At 40.5% G+C, this 21,093-nt stretch overlaps 1 protein-coding gene across 1 annotated transcript in view; it reads left to right on the top strand.

The window, feature by feature from the left end:
* si:ch211-286b4.4 (SCO-spondin) overlaps positions 1–21,093 on the top strand; it is a 213,633-nt gene that overhangs the window by 166,510 nt on the left and 26,030 nt on the right. The window contains exons 81-92 of the mRNA XM_057838220.1: positions 1,735–1,861; positions 2,022–2,221; positions 7,000–7,212; positions 8,868–9,013; positions 9,101–9,228; positions 9,339–9,483; positions 12,394–12,526; positions 12,621–12,773; positions 12,848–12,974; positions 13,047–13,258; positions 18,791–18,953; positions 19,079–19,152. Of these exons, the coding sequence (XP_057694203.1) occupies positions 1,735–1,861; positions 2,022–2,221; positions 7,000–7,212; positions 8,868–9,013; positions 9,101–9,228; positions 9,339–9,483; positions 12,394–12,526; positions 12,621–12,773; positions 12,848–12,974; positions 13,047–13,258; positions 18,791–18,953; positions 19,079–19,152 (1,821 nt within the window). The remainder of the gene's footprint in view (positions 1–1,734; positions 1,862–2,021; positions 2,222–6,999; positions 7,213–8,867; positions 9,014–9,100; positions 9,229–9,338; positions 9,484–12,393; positions 12,527–12,620; positions 12,774–12,847; positions 12,975–13,046; positions 13,259–18,790; positions 18,954–19,078; positions 19,153–21,093) is intronic.

Below are 21,093 nucleotides of genomic sequence, written 5' to 3' on the forward strand. Positions count from 1 at the left end.
TAGAAAATTTATAAGGGAAGTACTTAATCATTGCTTAGTTGAATTTACTTTAAAAATTAAATGCAAATTGTTACAACAATTTTTTAAGTAGAGCCAGTGGATTTTTTTTTTAGAGTGTACCTGGGAATTAGCAGAATTATTAGTTTTGTATGTAATTTTATTTGGGCAATTAATTATGTATTTGTTTATTTGCCTATACTTTATAACCTGGAGACAGATTTGTTGTTTAAATACATTTAACCTATTTGAAGTTTAGTTTCAGTCCCTCCCAACGCCATTTGACAGACCATTCCTTTTGTTAAAAGCAAAATGGAAAAGGCAAGCGAAATAGAAACATCAATGACAAAAATTTTCAAGTTTTTTTTTTTCCTTTTCTTTAATGACAAAAGTGAAGGTCAATAAAAAAGTTATTTATTTTGTTCATTTATTTCTCTTTATTTTTCATGTGTTATTTATTTTGGCACTTCTGTGATTCCATACGTCCTGCCATAACTGCCACACACAGTCTTTTTTTTGTTTTATTAAATCTAATAACAACAATGATGAATTTTACAATTCAAAAGGCAGTTTGTTTTAACATTCAAACAGCGTACTGAGTCTGACTCCTCCATTCATTTTCTTCTTCTTTGGTTGTAAACAGACAGCAGTCAACGGTATTTGAGCTTCATTATCACCACCGCATGGACATATTTTCCGTACACCACTGCAATGTATTGTGGGATATAGGGAGCTCCGGAGTGACCATCGTTTTTCACTCGATCACTGAGCCCTCTGAGGGTCCATCTCACCAAGTTCACGTTGCCGTTTTGGGAATTGGAACGGCCCTGAAGATGACGGCGGGGATTCCCGGCGGTGGCTAGGGCAAGTGAGCGAGGGCTCATTTAAACCGTGATTGAAACGCAGCCCGAGACACTATTCTACTGGAAGATTTTGATAGCAGCTTAGTGGTTCCTTTTTTTTTTTTTTTTTTAAATATTGATACCTTAATAAAACAATATATAAACACTTGGCAGGAGCATATCGATAACCTTTTGGGATGCAGTTTCGCAATATATCACCATTTCTCATTTTTTGTCACACCCCTACTGTACAGTGAAACCACAAATTTTCAATGGGTACTTTAAAAAAAAAGGCATGGCTGAGTTTTACTTGATGACAAAAGTATGAAATTAGATGATTCCCTGACATCTCTCTCAGCTGTATGATTGCTCTGAAGTTAAGCCATGAGTTTAATTTACAAAAATATCTCTCATCACATATCTGTCTCTAACACTTAAATTAAAATGTGTATGTGAGAGTGATGCTCTCTCTCGCTCTCTCAGGGAGCGTGAAATATTCATTCTGGTCCAAGATATGAATTAGTGAATAATTTATTGATGGAAAACTAATATTATCAAACAGTATTTTGAGCAGATGTACTGTAAATCTCAGCTTCATTGGAATCTGCCATTGCAACAAACCTTCGACTGCCCACTGGCAAAATCCCACAGCAGATTACATTTTGAACAAGCAGGGCTGTCATGGGAGCATAGCCTAACGTGCATTTTTTATTCATTTGGCCAGAGTACTCTAAGAAGACCCACCAGGCACACAACTGGGCATGAACTGAGATCTGTGAGGTAGCCATGCCAGCAACTAGTCTGTCATGCTGCTATAATATTTATCGCTATTTTGAACCCTTGCGCATGGACCATAATAATGTTCTACCCTAAATAGTTTTTACTCACTGGTCAGGTTCTGTCGTGGAGAAGTTGTGCAGAGCCGGATCATACTGTGAGCCACAGGCTGCTGAGCCTCAAATCTGTCCGGCAGGTTATGTTTGTGCAGCAGGGTCACAATCCTACAATCTCCCTGAACAACTGTGAGTTCACTAACCTTGCAATACCCTAACATAACCTATTTATTTGCATAGGAAGCCATTTTAGAGGGCTTAACAGAGTTGCGCTGACTTTGTATGATTGTTTTTTTTTTTCATTTAATAAAAAAGTTTTATAAATAACCTTGTTGCTTGCCCTCCACAGCTGTCCATTTCCCTTCTACTGCCCAGCCAACAGCTCTTCAATGAAGTCCTGTGATGGAGGTTCAAAGCCTGTGAACACCAGTGGGCTCAGAGGATCCAAAAACTGCTGCTGCAGTGTATGCGAGGGTGGCACCTATCGACCCTACCTATCAACTGTTTTAGAATGCCTGCCATGCCCTCCAGGATACTTTTGCCCGCCAGGTGTGTGCATCCTAAAAAGGACGTCATTGGTATTTGTAGTTTATAGGTGGAAAAAAAACGTCAATCCTTCTATTTACTGTCTGCCGTTCATCCTGTTGAGGGTCATTGGTGAGCACATACCACATGAATTTTAGCACGGAGGCAGGGTTGGAGTGGCTGTTGATGAAAAATAATTAAAAACCACATGCAGGGTTCTCTCTTCTTGTATAATGTGCTTCAAAGCAGTGGTGTCAAACCTACGGCGTACCAGTTGGAAGCGGGTAGCTAGGGGGTCCAATCTCTCCAATCTCCTGCATACTATTTATACTGAATCAAAAGGTTTTATTTTGACATTGGAAATGTGATTTGTGCAATCAAGTCCGTTCACTACTGCACTAAAAAAAAAAAGAAAGAAACATGGCATTTATGCAAGAACCTTATTTCAAGTGGTTTCACACAACTGCTTTAAGTAACTATTAAATTATGTATTTAAATAAAAAATGCCTAAATGATTTAAGACTTAATAAACTACTTGAACAAGTTAAGCAGTTCCTATTCAAGCCTTTTACATGCAAAATGTGTAACCACCTTTTGTTTTCTTACAATAGGAGTGTTAATTTGAAATATTCATTGAGATGATGTTAATATTCTGGATGAGAGGGGACCCTAGTGCAGAACAAGGGCCTAACCGGCAAATGTACCCTACTGTTGCGCTCTCAAGAGGTAACAGAGGGACTTTGCATCCCTTAAGAAAGAATCGAAGTGAGGCTCACTATTATGAGTTTTTTCAACCGAACACAATCCAGCTATTTACAGACAACACTACTTAAGGCGAGTTATGCTTCCGCGTCAGACCTGCGCCGTCAAGGAAGACCCGATTTACGACCGCCTCTCTTGCTCCTTCTCAATTTTCTGACTTCGCGTCACATCAACGTGTGTGAGATGCTGGAAATGAACGGTGATTGGTTCGCTCAGACTGCTGTTTCCAGTTTAGCGCGAAATCACCGCCATTGTCAAACATGATTTTGCTACATGCCAAGCCCACGAGAGTATCAATGAAGAGCAAGTACGACAACTTCTACAATGTCTCGTCAAGACATTATGAAGATTGCCAAATGGCAAGCAATTAGTGGGAGGAGATTGCTGAAAATACGGGGCTGGAGATCAGCCAGCGATTGAATAGAAAAATGGAAGAACCCCCGAGACAAGAATGTGTGTGTTCGAATCGAATGGCCACACGATGCGGTGACCCAGTCAGCCAAAAACTGCCAGCCTTTTATCTCTTAATGTCGTATTGTGGTTGGTGCACTTCATCATTTATTGTGTACATATGTTTGCTGTGAGTCTATGATTTATTTATGTGTCAGACGTCAAGTAATATGAAGAATAAAGCACTGCTTTGGTGTCAAAAGAGTTGTTTTTTAATGTTTAATTTTCAACAACAGACAGTTCACACTCGATACATCATCACTGATTGAATTGAGAGTGCCTCGGTGCATTAACATCAAGGCTTCCAACGCCGTTTGAGAAGTTCCATAGCCACCAGAAATCTGCTATGGCTTCCCACTGGCTGGTTGTAGGACACGGCAAACAAATCGGGCTGGAGGGCTTTGCAGACCTTGGACAAAACCCTGGACGCAGTGCTCGACGCCAGTTTAAAGCTAGCCGCCACAGCCTGCTGGTGTCCACACAAAGCTACAATTCTCTGTGCGGCATCAAAAGTCGGACAGACCACCTCGAAACTGTTTTGCGTCGCCTGCGCCTCAGCAATTGTATGATCAACATTTATTCAATGTTGATGAGCTGAAGATCCACATTCAAGCGTGCCATCTTGCATTGTTTATTTTTTTTCTCCGTTAAACTAGACTAGAAGTCAACAAGCATGCTCCAAAACCATACAAACATAATGCCACACCTCTCTCTTGGCTTGGCGGTAAATTACAGAGCAACGCGTTCCCTCACCGCGGAACTATCGAATGCTCATTGACGAAGTAGTCATTTCGCCGTCACCGCAACGCAGGAACATAACTCAGGCTTTACAGTCGTGGTGTCACTTCACCATCAAGTCTTTGCGCCTGCTTTATGTTCTGACACATGCACTTAAACTGGGTGTTGCTGATTAACTGCTTGTACATTTTACTCTGCCAGCGTTGTCTGTGTTCAACACACTTAATTGACGCCGCACCAAGAGTGATCTTAACACTGGTAGTGTTAAAACAACACCCAAATCAACACCGATCAACTAAAAAATAATTTATACCAGTAATATCAACTCCAAAGATTTTGCTGTGTACGGCGACCTCAGAAGGACAAAAGTCATACAAATTGTGCAATCACGTTACATATACAGTATATTAAGCAATGCTTTTTCATAAGTCTTTTAATTGACTCTCTTCGATAATTAACACAACAATGGATTCAGTAATGTATGAAAACACAAAGCTAATATGCATATTTAATGAGAAACACCTATTTAAAAGATAAAATCATGTTACGTACAGTGCCTTGCAAAAGTATTCGGCCCCTTTGAATCTTGCAACCTTTCGCCACATTTCAGGCTTTAAACATAAAGATATGAAATTTAATTTTTTTGTCAAGAATCAACAAGTGGGACACAATCGTGAAGTGGAACAACATTTATTGGATAATTTAAACTTTTTTAACAAATAAAAAACTGAAAAGTGGGGCGTGCAATATTATTCGACCCCTTTACTTTCAGTGCAGCAAACTCACTCCAGAAGTTCAGTGAGGATCTCTGAATGATCCAGTGTTGTCCTAAATGACCGATGGTGATAAATAGAATCCACCTGTGTGCAATCAAGTCTCCGTATAAATGCACCTGCTCTGTGATAGTCTCAGGGTTCTGTTTAAAGTGCAGAGAGCATTATGAAAACCAAGGAACACACCAGGCAGGTCCGAGATACTGTTGTGGAGAAGTTTAAAGCCTGATTTGGATACAAAAAGATTTCCCAAGCTTTAAACATCTCAAGGAGCACTGTGCAAGCCATCATATTGAAATGGATGGAGCATCAGACCACTGCAAATCTACCAAGACCCGGCCATCCTTCCAAACTTTCTTCTCAAACAAGGAGAAAACTGATCAGAGATGCAGCCAAGAGGCCCATGATTACTCTGGATGAACTGCAGAGATCTACAGCTGAGGTGGGAGAGTCTTTCCATAGGACAACAATCAGACGTACACTGCACAAATCTGGCCTTTATGGAAGAGTGGCAAGAAGAAAGCCATTTCTCAAAGATATCCATAAAAAGTCTCGTTTAAAGTTTGCCACAAGCCACCTGGGAGACACACCAAACATGTGGAAGAAGGTGCTCTGGTCAGATGAAACCAAAATTGAACTTTTTGGCCACAATGCAAAACGATACGTTTGGCGTAAAAGCAACACAGCTCATCACCCTGAACACACCATCCCCACTGTCAAACATGGTGGTGGCAGCATCATGGTTTGGGCCTGCTTTTCTTCAGCAGGGACAGGGAAGATGGTTAAAATTGACGGGAAGATGGATGCAGCCAAATACAGGAACATTCTGGAAGAAAACCTGTTGGTATCTGCACAAGACCTGAGACTGGGACGGAGATTTATCTTCCAACAGGACAATGATCCAAAACATAAAGCCAAATCTACAATGGAATGGTTCAAAAATAAACATATCCAGGTGTTAGAATGGCCAAGTCAAAGTCCAGACCTGAATCCAATCGAGAATCTGTGGAAAGAGCTGAAGACTGCTGTTCACAAACACTCTCCATCCAACCTCACTGAGCTCGAGCTGTTTTGCAAGGAAGAATGGGCAAGAATGTCAGTCTCTCGATGTGCAAAACTGATAGAAACATACCCCAAGCGACTTGCAGCTGTAATTGGAGCAAAAGGTGGCGCTACAAAGTATTAACGCAAGGGGGCCGAATAATATTGCACGCCCCACTTTTCAGTTTTTTATTTGTTAAAAAAGTTTAAATTATCCAATAAATGTTGTTCCACTTCACGATTGTGTCCCACTTGTTGTTGATTCTTGACAAAAAATTAAAATTTTATATCTTTATGTTTGAAGCCTGAAATGTGGCGAAAGGTTGCAAGGTTCAAGGGGGCAGAATACTTTTGCAAGGCACTGTATATATTAAGCAATGCTTATTCATAAGTGCTTGAATTGACTCTTACATGAAATACAACAATGGATTCAGTAATGTGTAAAAACACATAACTAATGTGTAAATACAATGAAAAACACTTATTTAAAAGTTAGTGCATGTGCATTTTTTTTTAGTTTGCGCGCTTCTCATTTTTGTGTCCACAGTCACATGAATTCATTTGCTCGTTCCTCACTGTCAAAATGGCACCGTCAATGGCAACAAGGAAATGGCCCACAAGTGGACCACAAGTGCCCCAAAATGCCCCAAAATCAACAGGAAGTGACCAGTGAACAGGAAGCAACCTGGGAACGCAACCTGGGAGCCCAAAAATCTATAGGAAATGATCCAACATTTACAGGAAGTTACCCATATGTGCCCTTAAATTACAAGTGATGAAAAATTAACTCATTGCCTGCCAACGACAACGATAAATATCCAGTTCACTTAAAGTGGGAGGACTGGCTGTTGACGCTAATCTATCAGTGGCATTGAGTTAACTTATTTGGCAAAAAATAAACTGGTCAGGCCAGCATGAGGTCTAATTGCCATGAACGTAGCCCACAAACCAAACTGAGTTTGACACCCCTGCTTTAAAGGAATCAATATTTAACTTCCCGTTCACATAATATAACCCCCAATGGTTTTTATTACATAGGCACGGATGAGTACGAAATCAACCCTTGCCCGCAGGGGTATATATGTCCTTCTGGATCCACACGGCCGACACCCTGCCTCCCTGGCTCATTTGGCAACATGAGCCAGGCTAAAACACTTGCAGATTGTCATCAGTGTCCTGTCGACACCTTCAACCATCTCCATGCACAGAGTGCTTGCTTCCCTTGTGGCAGCTCCTCCACTTCGCCACCAGGTGAATATTACTTCATCCATAAGTATGTTCCATAGCACTTCAGTTATTTCAAAAAGGCTGTGAAAAAAAAACCCACTTCCAAGTTGCACTGTATTGGAAGATTATAAGGACACTCGACCATTACAACTTGGGGAAGTGGTAAAGTTAGAAAAGCAAAGAAGTGGCACTTTTGCCGCTGCCTGTGGCAGTTTGTCAGTTCAGAGTGTACAGATAGGGCCGGAAATTGAAAATGTTAAAAGTCCATCCATCTATTGTCCATATTGCTTTATCTCGTATGAGTGTGAGTCCTGGCTAGATTTTGGAACAGCGTCAGGACACACCTTGGAATGGTCGCCAGTAAATGACTAAGTCTTCAATGAAAGCTAACATGTAGTCTAGGTTTTTTTTAATAATGGGATGGACTAAAACCCATGCAACCATGGAAATAACATCCAACTTTATAACAGTGGTGCTAAAATAGTAAAGTATGCACCATTGCAAAATGTGCACTTTATAAAAAAATGCTCAAAAATGTTTTATTATATTTTGTAATATATTTTTGTCACTGTCATTATATCATGGCTGTAATAATTAACTCACACATAACTGTGAATTCTACTTCTATATAGTAGACATGTGCCGATTAGCTGTTTCAACGTATACTGTGGTATGAAAACGTCACAGTTTCAAAAAGGCAAAAATTGTCCGTCATACCGTCCCTAAGGTATTAGCTATATTTTATGCACCATAAATGCAAGGAGAAAACCCTCGCTTGTAGCTGCAAGGCTCAATCCTCCTCCACTGGTTGTCGCTCAGTGTTAATGAGTTAGTTGAGCTACACGATGGCTGGAAAGAGGTGAAACTCCTGAACCTTTTCCCCCCATCGAAGAAGACAAAATCACTGGTATGGGAATACTTCGGTTCCAGAAAAGTCAGACGGCCGTGGGCCAACCAACATGTAAAACATGTTTGCGGAAGGTGGCTGCTGAGGAGGCAATACCTCCAATATGATTTCGCATTTATACAAAATTATAGGTTAATAAACACTGTTATGAACATTTCCCACCAGCTACGAGAGTTAACTCCAGCGTGTTTAGTGTGTCTAGCGGTGGTAAAACAGTGTTTTTTCACTCTGGCAACTGTCTGTGTTGAGAAAGAGAGTGTGTGTGTATAATATCAACATGATACAAATCATGCACACGTACTTTTTATGGAAAATAATTCAATTATTTTTGTTCTGATGGTAATAATGTTGAGCTGTGGTTGTTGGTTTAGGCTCCCCTAAAGGCCTGCATCTATTTTAATTACATTTAGAATTTTTGTTATTTTTTGTTATTTATTTTAACATACTTATGTTCCAATTTGCTAATATGTCTTGAAAAATAAAAATCCTGTTCAATGGATTTTTTTTAACCCAGATATCGCAAAATAACATATTTTAAAGCTGTAACTGCAATACCGTGAAATCGTGATATTTTGGCTTAAGGTTATCATACCGTCAGAATATCATACCCGCACATGCCTAATATATAGTGTAGCAATCCTTATTAGCCAAATAATGTGCTTTTAGTTATCCATTAAAAAGCTATGTATAAATACTTTTGCATACGAAGTTTAATGTTATACATCCATCTTATCATATTGTCAATATTTGTCAATTGTATGTCCCTGTGTAGGTTCGTTTTCTTGTACCTGCATTGGAAAAAATCGTGCTTTTCATCGCTCAGATGGTGCATGCTTGTGCAGAACTGGCTTCATCTTTTATAATGAGCTGGATTTCAAAAGCTCTACTTCTGACAGTGCAATGGACTGCCAGCCTGAGGTCCGTAGCAGCTTTTCACACAAATAATACTGAATTGAACGCAGAAGTACGATCTGGATATCATACGTTCATGCATCTATGTTTCAGTTGTATAGGCGGTGCGCTCTAGGGCAGGTTAGGCTCGCAGCCTCCAGAGAGTGTGTATCACCTTCCTTTTATTCCTGTAATTTAACATGTGGAGCACATGGAGGAACTTTGGATGTGGAGATGGGCATGTGAATATCAACAGTGCTTTTCATAGGCATATTTATCCAACTCTGTCATTTACATGACATAACTAATAACATTTTTATTTTGCTTTATCTTCATAATCTATATTTCCCAGCTGCCGCTGTCATAGATACGTGACTGCTGAGGAGCTGTGCGACACTTCCTGCCTCTACAAAATGCCTCAGCTCTCAGCCCGTTTCTCCCCAAACGGATATCTGCTGCTCAGCATCTTAGAAGGAGATAGCACAATGTGGGCGAAAGTAAGATTTTAAGATAATAGGATCATAATACATGGATCACCATTTATGGCGTGTGTATGTAACAAGGATCATGCAAAAAGTGCTGAAGTGATTACTTGAAACTTTGACAAGCAATTGTGGGTAAGCTGAGGAAGAATCCATTGTTTTGTGGTTACATTTCGTTAGCCTAACAGCATAATTGCCTAAGTAATATTTTTGACATATTGAGATTTATGATTCATAATCTTACTCTCCTATCACTGCTGCATCACACTGCTGCTTTTCTCCTCAGCCAATCAGAACTGATCAAAAACACTCTGTGCCTTAGTCATAAAAATATCAATGTGTTTGCAAAAAAAAAAAAAAAAAAAAATGCCCCTCTGCCCCCTATTTTTCCGAAAATGGTCAAATATGAGTTAGACAATTCTGCTATTAGGCTAATGATTTTCCAGTTTATTTGAACTTTAGTTGACACTCAAAGGTGACTTCTTTTTTTGTTTATTTGTTTAACAGATTTATACACTTTACAGTGCAAGTGAGTATTTTTGGTAATTAAAATAATAACAATAAAATAATCTCATTAAAGATGTGTAGCACATTACGGTAATCTAATGTTGTGTTATGTAGGCCACAATATTAACATTTGGTATACAAGCGTGGCCTACATGACCCAAAATGTAATCTCCATGTACAGTCTGAGAACGTCAGGTCTCAATAATAATAGTGTTATTATTAATCATAATTGTAAATAAAAACAGAAATACACTCTGGCTATGGCCCTCAATAATATATTTTTGTCCCCATAATATTTAACCCATTATTTGCCATTGAGAACGACGGACATCCAATATACAGTGGGGCAAATAAGTATTTAGTCAACCACTAATTGTGCAAGTTCTCCCACTTGAAAATATTAGAGAGGCCTGTAATTGTCAACATGAGTAAACCTCAACCATGAGAGACAGAATGTGGAAAAACGGAAAATCAAATTGTTTGATTTTCAAATAATTTATTTGCAAATCATGGTGGAAAATAAGTATTTGGTCAATACCAAAAGTTCATCTCAATACTTTGTTATGTACCCTTTGTTGGCAATAACGGAGGCCAAACGTTTTCTGTAAGTCTTCACAAGCTTTTCACACACTGTTGCTGGTATTTTGGCCCATTCTTCCATGCAGATCTCCTCCAGAGCAGTGATGTTTTGGGGCTGTCTTTGGGCAACATGGACTTTCAACTCCCTCCACAGATTTTCTATGGGGTTGAGATCTGGAGACTGTCTAAGCCACTCCAGGACCTTGAAATGCTTCTTACGAAGCCACTCCTTTGTTGCCCTAGCTGTGTGTTTGGGATAAATGTCATGCTGAAAGACCCAGCCACGTCTCAACTTCAATGCCCTTGCTGATGGAAGGAGATTTTCACCCAAAATCTCTCGATACATGGCCCCATTAATTAATTCATTCTTTCCTTTACACAGATGAGTCGTCCTGGTCCCTTTGCAGAAAAACAGCCCCAAAGCATGATGTTTCCACCCCCATGCTTCACAGTGGGTATGGTGTTCTTCGGATGCAATTCAGTATTCTTTCTCCTCCAAACACGAGAACCTGTGTTTCTCCCAAAAAGTTCTATTTTGGTTTCATCTGACCATAACACATTCTTCCAGTCCTCTTCTGGATCATCCAAATGCTCTCTAGCGAACCGCAGACGAGCCTGGACGTGTACTTTCTGGCAATGCAGGATTTGAGTCCCTAGCGGCGCATTGTGTTACTGATAGTAGCCTTTGTTACTGTGGTCCCAGCTCTCTGTAGGTCATTCACTTGGTCCCCCTGTGTGGTTTTGGAATTTTCGCTCACCGTTCTTGTTATAATTTTGACGCCACGGGGTGATATCTTGCATGGAGCCCCAGACCGAGGGAGATTATAAGTGGTCTTGTATGTCTTCCATTTTCTAATAATTGCTCCCACAGTTGATTTCTTTTCACCAAGCGTTTTACCTATTGCAGCTTCAGTCTTCCCAGCCTGATGCGGGTCTAAAATCTTGTCTCTGGTGTCCTTCGACAGCTCTTTGGTCTTGGCCATAGTGGAGTTTGGATTGTGACCGACTGAGGTTGTGGACAGTTGTCTTTTATACCGATAATGAGTTAAAACTGGTGCCATTAATACAAGTAACGAGTGGAGCCTCCTTAGACCTCGTTAGAAGTTAGACCTCTTTGACAGCCAGAAATCTTGCTTGTTTGTAGGTGACCAAATACTTATTTTCCACTCTAATTTGGAAATCTTTAAAAATCAAACAATGTGATTTTCATTTTTTTCCCCCCACATTCTGTCTCTCATGGTTGAGGTTTACCGATGTTGATGATTACAGGCCTCTCTAATCTTTTCAAGTGGGTGAACTTGAACAATTGGTGGTTGACTAAATACTTATTTGCCCCACTGTATTTGAACAGCGAGAACTGGCTGTGAATGCTCCACTTCAGTAATCATTCGCTCCAAGTCAAAATGGTTTGGACATCTCGCACCATTGATTGCAGCCAATGAGTTAAATGACTCCCTTATAAAGGTTGGTGGGGATCATTTGGGGCAATAGAAAATTATCTATCCTTTGTCCGTGCCACTTATAAACAAAATTAATTTCTGTTCGTTTTAATGTGTTACAAAATTGTTCAGGTTTTCTTTGAATTTACCTTGGACTTAAAATTTTTAATGGTGTCCGGAATTTTGTGACCATTTACCCTTTCAATTAAACATTATTGGTATTACCATGCAATCATTATGCGCAAAGATGTCCTTGGTTGAACAATTTTTAAGACACTGAAACAAAAACATGTTCAGTCAATTTTGTCAGTGAAAGCTGCAAAGTTTTTCCTCAATTTGCGTCGTTGGTATTCAGTGTTTCAATAGTCAGGCTTATTGAGTGATGTCTTTCTTTTTACAGACTTTAATGGATGTTTTAGGACCAGATCCCCATACAAATGATATTGGAAAAATCCATTTGGTTCAGTTTGACTCTCAAGGAGTGTTTGGTTGGATTCCCAAACAGTTAGAGGATGTCGAAATTTTTCTCTCCGGTGATATGACTTTCTTTTAACCTTACTTTTCTCTCAATACTATAAGATAATCTGAAAAAAAAATCTTGGACTAACTTGATTTGTCTCCTATCAGAATCAGAAGCTGTCTTACCTCCAACACGGAGAAAGAGGGGAACCACAGGAGATCATGAGGAAGACTTACCTGTCAGTCCTCGTATCCCAAACCCGATTGCCTGTTTGTCCACTGGTGACATGCTAATTTTCCATTTAACCATAAACCACACAGGTCTGCAATTTTGTTCATGGATTTTAATGTCCTCTTTGTTTGTTTTGACTAATTTTTCGTTCGGTTTCTTGAAGATCGCAACCTTAGCCACTTTCCCGTCTATGAGAAAGACCACTTGTTTAACAGTAACCCCAGCTGGGACTTTGGGGTATTCAGACGTGTGCGGACACTTGTCAAACAGTCAAATCTGAATAACAGTTGGTAATGAGGAAAAACGTCTAGCACAGTACTCAGTATTTTAAATGGTGAATGGTGCGTTGGATGTCCTTACAGGTTTGCCCATGCTTTTTACGAAACGGGGAAATACGTATTTGTGGACAGCACTGTCCCGGATTGGAGTTTGGTGGTAGTGGTGAGTGAAGATGGGACAGAGTGTAACCCACGGGCCTCAGCCTTCCAAGCCATGACCCCAGAACAGCTTGTAAAATACGGAGTCATCAAGCATCACCGACTAAACCATCTACCAGAGTGGGGAACAATTGCTGGTCAGTATCCTATTGCAGTAATACAGATCGGCTACTCCTGAAAATCTGCTTTAGAATGAATTAATGGTTATTGGTTGGTTAGTGTTTGAAGTTTCTGTGACATGGAACTGCACTACATCAAACTGTGAGCTGTTGCCTCATGTGGCTAATTATGCAAATGCAAATTAATAAGTGGATAAATAGGTCTGACAGTTAGACCTGTGAAGATTGCAAAATACTGTATATTGTTGTTTTTGTCAGCCCTTTTAATTTTTGAGTCTTTTTGAAGATGAAACTTATTAGTTTTAGTCATCATATTTTAGACATCTCAAAATGTGTCTTAGTCTAATTTTTGCTGGCGAAAATTCAAGACCAATTTCATCTAGTTTTAGACAACATTTACTAAAAATGTTTTCGTCTGTCAAATTAAAAAATGTTACTCCAAAAATAAATAAAGAAATGAACATTGACAGACGAGCACATATGTACATGTGGGGGCTATCTACAAGGACAACGCCAACTTGGTGTTGATACACACTCAGCAGGAAAACAGGTCATTATTTTCAATTAATTATACCCATCTGGACACCACAAACTGTATGGGGAAAAAAAAGTTGTCCGAGAGTTTGAGAGCATGCTCGCCCTCACCAATAGCATGAGATTAATGCTAACGCGAATGCTATGCTAATGCTAGTTACATTTAGGTGTGATGATCACTCAGCAAAGACCTTTAAAGCAACATTGCATATTCTCTCTGGCCAAGAAAACAAATCTTACAGTGTGTGCAAGTCGGGAAGGAGGGGCGCAGCACGTCATGAGTGAAACAACCAGACACTGCTACACTGCAGGCTAACTACACATAAAATGTCAACTATTGTGAGCGTGTGACTGAAACTATTGCCATTTTTGTCTTGTTCCCGTCTTGTCAGACGAGAACTGACATTCGTCTTGTTGTTTTAGGCTACGTCTACACCAGTGTTGTCACAGATTACTTGAAAAAGTAATTTAATTACTGATTACTGATTACGCCTCAAAAAAGTAATCTAGTTACTTTACTGATTACTTCATCATCAAAGTAACTAAGTTACTTTAAAAGTAATCTATCAGTTACTTTCTACCCATTTTTCTCCCTTTGCCGCCTCAAAATAAGAATGACAACAGAAAAATGTCATCACATGTAATTGACTTTCCGATGATTGAATTTAAAGGGGAATATCAGAATTTTGCGCTAGCTTAGCCACTCCGGAGCCATGAAACTAACAAATATCTGACAAACTGCTTGGAATTTGTTGAAATCAACTCCACGGACCAATTAAACCCCTCTAACTCTAAGATTAAGCCTAATGTCAAAACTTCTGAATTTCGGGTTATGGTTAACAGCATATCAGTGCCAGTGTAAAACAATGCAAACCAACGGCACAATAATCAACAACACACAAGTGGATTGTACAGTGCAATAAACACAAAGGTGGTGGCGGGCGAGGATGCACGTGCAGCCGTGCACATTAACAACCCGGAAGTACTCCTCTCAACACACACGCGGTCAATTTGGCAACAAAACGTGGCAGCAATTAAGCACTTTACACTCAGTCGGACTTACAACACTTCCCACAGATGCCAAACGAACACATCACCTCACGGCATGAATGTGCAACACGCATATGATGTAAACAAAGCTTGCCAACTTGGAGCGATGACTGCCCGTCGTTGCTACGGCAAAGCTACGAAACGGCCGCGCATGTAGGGGGTCCAACCTTTTGCTGATACCCTCCAGAATGAAGGAAAAATACTCACCTTCATTCATGGATATCCACAGATCAACATTCCCTCGCAACGTCTCAATACTCGGCGGGAATGTCCACCCGCCTCAGTCCCACAACACGTGACGCGAAACCAAAACAGGAAATAGCTGAGAGGTTGTCATGGAAACACGTACCGGGAACCTTTTATTTTTAGCATTTTCTATTCAATATGCTCTTCGTACATGACTACAATATTCTTCATTCTACATACGTTATGACGCAATGAAAAAATAGTAACGCAGAGACACTAAGGAAACTAACTTTAATCAGATTACTGGTGTAGAAAAATGAACGCGTTAGATTACTCGTTACTGAAAAAAGTAATCAGATTACAGTAACGTGTTACTAACTAATGCGTTACTGACAACACTGGTCTACACTAGGACAGAATTTTCTTCAGGGTATTTTGCCGACTATTCTTATACCTGTCCACACTTCGTTTAAGGTGCGTTTAAGGGCCCCTCTGCTTCTGCAAGGTACGCCTGCATTTGCTCAAACTGCGCATGCGTAAAAAGGAGAAGCCTCATGTGTTCCATCATCGCCCGGGCGGTTTACCTCTGAACCGGAATCTCATTCCTCGCCCGCGGCAAATTTCGAAATTACTACACCTTCTAGACCAGTGTTTTTCAACCAGTGTCAGGTGTGCCGCCAGAAATTGTCCAATATCACATTTTTTTTTACATCGTTGGGCGGAGTTGCAGTAGGAAGGAAAGAGTAGGTAAAATGTTGCGGCCGTGTGCAGAAGAGCGAGGTATTGCTCTTGTCGCGTTCAAGAACTGCTCGGATTTCTAGCCATCAGCCACCCTGTCAAGGAGAGCAAGTTGGCTGATGGCTAGAAATCCGAGCAGTTCTTGAACGTGACACGAGAGACTGTCCTACAGCGCCATGGTGCCAAGCGAGCTTAAACGTCATCTCCTAAAGAAACACCCATTGCTTCAAAATACGTTGATGGACTATTTTGTTCGCCTTGAAAACAGAGAAACAGGCAACTTTTTTGAGGAAAAACTACAAAGCTAAATGAGAAAGCCCTCAAAGCCTTGTTGCTAAATCCCAAAAAGTCCCACATTATGGCAGAGACATTAAAACTACCTGCCTGCAAAGCCATTGTCAGCGAGATGCTCGGCCGTGATGTGGTTAAAGACATTGCTAAAGTCGCCCTGTCTGATAATTCGGAGCTTTTCAAGCCTAACTGTTATAAAAACGGAGAGAGACTGAGATCTGTTGAAGAAGATTCCTGCCTGGATATCAGCTTTGGGTTCACCTAAACAGGCTCAAGTTTCACTCTAAGTATGTATAAACATTGAAAAATTATTTCATAATTAAATATACTGTTTAGAAAGTAATTTTGGAACATTTTTGGTTTGTGGTGTGCCACAAGATTTTTTCAAATGTAAAAATGTGCTGTGACTCAGAAAAGGTTGAAAAACACTGAAGCGCTATATAAGTATAACACCATTTACCATTCTAGACTGTCATTATTTTGTGATCACTGTTTTTTCCGTGATAGCAATCGAACGCATCATGCAGGAGCGAGAGTGGAAGGGAGAGCACGCTCGGCTTTACAAGCAGGAGCCGAGTTGTGATTAAAATAAATCTTTGTAAAACAATGAAAGCCTGACATCATTACTTGGGATGTTACAATCGATGTTCAGTTGCACTCTCACCACTTGGAAAATAGCAAATAGAAGCTAGATGTTGTGCCGCTGGATATATTTCCTGGAAGCCGCAACCAGGCTGCTTGTGCATAAAAGTGGCGATCCTGGAAGTGGCGACAGTTTTGACAGGCAGAAATGTCTCGGGGGAAAAAAATGATCGCGGGCCTCTTTGACTGGGAGTACCACGCAGGTCACTTTTCGGGGTTTGATTTTCCTCTATGCTTTTTTATATACAGTACTTATGTTCGGTCGGCATTGAGTTGGGAAGGGCCAGCCCTGAAGCTGGCTGATGTGAGACAACTCGGGAAACGAGCTCTGTAAAAAACACTCATCTCCACCTCATCCGCGATGGGAGGACTCCAAATGGGGACTGAATTGAAGCATATTATTGAGACGTAGTTTGAAGGTTCAAGAAAAATGTGTGGAAAAGAGCAGGACTGCCACTTCGTGACCGTCCGCCTCCATTGTTTACGATGCTGTCATGCCGTTCTAAAAACAGCGACGGCATGACGTCCCTTCCTGAATATACGGTTGTATGGAGACAGCAGTCCATACTTGGCGGTGCGTAGGCGGCGGGTAACATTACCCACCTACGTTATCCGTGTAACAGCTAATCCGGATAATAGGCATACTAGTGTGGCTGACATGCCGTATAGTCCAACTAATTACACGTTTAATGCCATTGACCGTCCTAGTGTAGACGTAGCCTTAGGGCCCAAGTACACCAGATGCATGATCGTTGCGGTTCCGGTCCGACTCCGGTAAAAAATAGCGCCGGAGCCAATCAGTTCCCATTATATCCTATTGTTCAATGTATACCGGCCGCGTCAGTGCTCCGGATTAACTGCGAACCATCTCCGGCGTGCCGCATGCCCGCCGGATGGTATAGGCTATTTTCTAGTTTTTGCCGGACACGCATCCGACAAAATGGGCGAAGCTGGGCCTGGACGTAACAGCCCAGTTGCTTATTCACGGTTTAAACACCAGCGAACATGGACGAAGAACGTTTCATCATGGAGGTGGAAAGTCACAAAGTGATATACGATGCAGCAGATCGTTATTATAAGGATATCATTAAAAGTGAAGCTGCAAGGTGTCCTATTATGTGTGTTTTTCTGGCAATGATATCAAACACACGACGTGCTGACAACTTTTAGCGGAAAAAAAAGAAAAAGCAGCGTATCTGGAAGTGGTTCCACCGCAGAAATTCTCTTGCCCGGCGCACGCACAATGTCGGTTTGTATACAGAGTCGAGGGGGAAAAGTACGAAAGAGAATAGAGAAACCCACAAGTTTCGACCTGGTGGTCTATTCAAGACGTTTCTCTTTCTTTCCTACATTTTACTTGACTTTTCATAGAAAAACCAACAGTTTGCGCTGGGCACAGGAATCTGCAGTGTTGAGACACCAATTCCAAGTACGCTGTTTTTTAGCTCGTGTAGTATATAATTCGCTATCCATTTTATAAATATTGCAGATTATTTAACAGTTGTTTATAACAGCTCTATGAGATGTTATGTGCCATAATTTTAACTGTGCACAAAGATATAAACCCACCGACACAACCAAGGGCATAATAGGGCCCCGCCCCCTTCCCCCCACACACGGAGCCCTGATCTCAACATGATGCAGTCAATCTGGAATTAAGAGACAGACATAAAATATCAATATGCAAAGAAAAAATGTGCTCGCTCTCTGCTTCTCTGATGAGTATAGACGCCGTGTGTTTTTCGTTGTTTGAAATGGCACATTATAGCGCGCGATCACGCAAGCGCTCAAGAGGGAACGGAGTTGGCGGACTGCAGCCGTGCGCAGCCGGTATGATTTACCTGTTTTTGACGTACTGCGTGGCACGCAGTCAACACTGAACCGGACCGGAACCGCAACGATCATGCATCTGGTGTATTTGGGCCCTTAGTCTCCCAAAACATGTTTTCAGCTCGTTATCATCTCGTCATCATCATGAAAAAAGTTAATTGGAGAAATATTAATCGTCGTCATCGTTGACGAAAACAACGATACTGTACATATTTATTGTCACAATAATTATTGTTGTTGGCATGAAAAAGTGACTGTGTTGCAATGCAATGTGTTCAGGCCTCCTGAGTGCGCTGTTAGTGGTCGTGGTGGCTGTGACCATAACAGCTTTGGTTGTTTGGCCCAGCAAAGCCAAGTTAGTCTATCAGGGGAGGACAAAGCCCAAGTGGCGCAGCCTTGGTGACCCCCCTCATCCTTTGGAATGCCCATGCAGTGGAGACAGGTATTACATTTTAAGAAGCAGAAATAATTAAATTGCCTGTTCAAAACTCAGACCTCTGGGTTATTTAACAAATACCTCTAAAATTAATTCTCATATATGAGGGCTTCGGTTTTCTATCTTCCCAGCTTGTGCGGCTCTCCACGCATTAGAGGTGTGGGAGAGGGAGCTGAAGCTGAGGAGCCTGTTATCTCAAAAGGTGGTAAGCCAACTTTTCAAATGAACGTAGGCGGAATCTGCTGCATGTATGCTGAGTTGGTAGCTTAATGGGACTACATTTATGGCACATTATTGCGAATAATTAATTCGTAACTGTCTGCAAACAATGTGAAACATTAATATCCAATTAAACACAACTTATAGTGCGAGGTCTCGCTAATTTACTTAGCGATTGTCTCCTGTTTTGCACTGCTTCCATATTCGTCCAATTAAACACAACTTAAGGTGTGGGGCCTCACTAATTTACTTAGTGATTGTCTCCTGTTTGGCACTGCTTCCATATTCGTAGAATGAATCATGTGTTTTACTGTAATATGTCTATTTTATCCTCAGATGCACCTTCACTGAACCTGAATGCCCAGCTTGACGCAGGCCTCTTTCCTAAATTAACAAACACTCATAGTGTTACCTCTGCTGGTTCAAGAATCAGGATATGCTATGGTCCTAAATTTTACCCGTTTGATTTCTTAAACAGTAGTTTCAGCAAAGCTCCCAATGCCCAAATTAACCCAGTTAACACGAAGATGCCATAGCTTGCTAGTTATGGAGGACCAAATGTGAAAGATTGAAATGTATAAATTCAGCACATCTTTAAATAAATACTTAAATATGTCATTAACAGTGTTGGGAATAACGCTGTTATAAATAATGCCGTTACATAACGGCGTTATTTTTTCAGTAATGGGGTAATCTAATTATTTTTTCCGCCGTTACCGTTACTGACGGTCAAAAGCGGTGCGTTACTTTGAATAAATTGAAGAAACTACCAGCCATAGCAAGTCTACTCTGCTCTGTTTATTTGTCATCCAAGACTTGGGGTGCGTTCAGGTTCATGGCAATAAAGATAGTAAACACACATGGCCTACCTTTGCAAGAACAATGGAGTTGCCGTTTGATACTGTCATAATTTGCAGGTCCTGCACCCATCCGCAGCAAAACTGTTCGTAGCTTTGTAGCGATTTGTAATTTCGGAATCGCTGATCAGTTTAGTAACATACACCAAACAATAAATACAGCAGAACGTCCATTTCGCGTAATTGTGGAAGCCCGTCGAGATTTTACTCCATATGTCTTCGGCTTGCTCATAAGGGTCAACATTGTTCACATCCTTAAGTTTGATCACATATCTGTTCTTCGCCTTTGTAATGAGTTTGTCTCTTTATCGAACTGGCAAGTTAAATTTTAATGTCACGCGAGCCAGACCTGCTTCCAATATGGCTGCATTGTTGTCAAATCATACGTGATCCCCCATTCTGTGACATAAACACTCGTGCCTAATAGCGCACGTACTTCAGAGCCGTTTTTTTTTTTTTTTTTTTTTAAACATACTTCAGAGCCGGTGTTTTCACACACAAAACGGAAAAGCGCGTGCGGCAAACACACATACGCAAAACAGATGCAGAGGGATATGATGGCAGAGCATTCAGAGGAAAATTTGTCCTTTACGAGGTAGAGATATAAACACTATTTCAAGTTGGTCGAAATTAAAGGAAAGAACGTGCATGTAAAGTGTAATTTATGTTAAGTTTTTGTTGACATATGTGGTAAGCAATTCAAATCTGTTTATTTTTGTTGCACTTCAAGTGTAGGATAAATCTGTTGCTGATGAGGTGCAATACATATTACAAGGTTCTATAACACAACTGTCTGTTCTTCTCTATTTAACTGACTCGAATACTGCTCGGAAAATTTCAAATTCTTTGACATGCAACAACTTCTTTTTAAAGCAACGGAAATAGTTACTTTCCCTGTTAACTAGTTACTTTTACTATAGAGTAATTTAGTTACTAACTCAGTTACTTTTTGGAAGAAGTAGTGAGTAACTATAACTAATTACTTTTTTAAAGTAACGTGCCCAACAAAATGGGAATTAAATGAATAAAAGTGTCATTAAATGTGTCAATATTTCATGAAAATACTAGTC

This window comes from Corythoichthys intestinalis, chromosome 6 (assembly GCF_030265065.1).
Source record: "Corythoichthys intestinalis isolate RoL2023-P3 chromosome 6, ASM3026506v1, whole genome shotgun sequence".
Taxonomy (NCBI): domain Eukaryota; kingdom Metazoa; phylum Chordata; class Actinopteri; order Syngnathiformes; family Syngnathidae; genus Corythoichthys; species Corythoichthys intestinalis.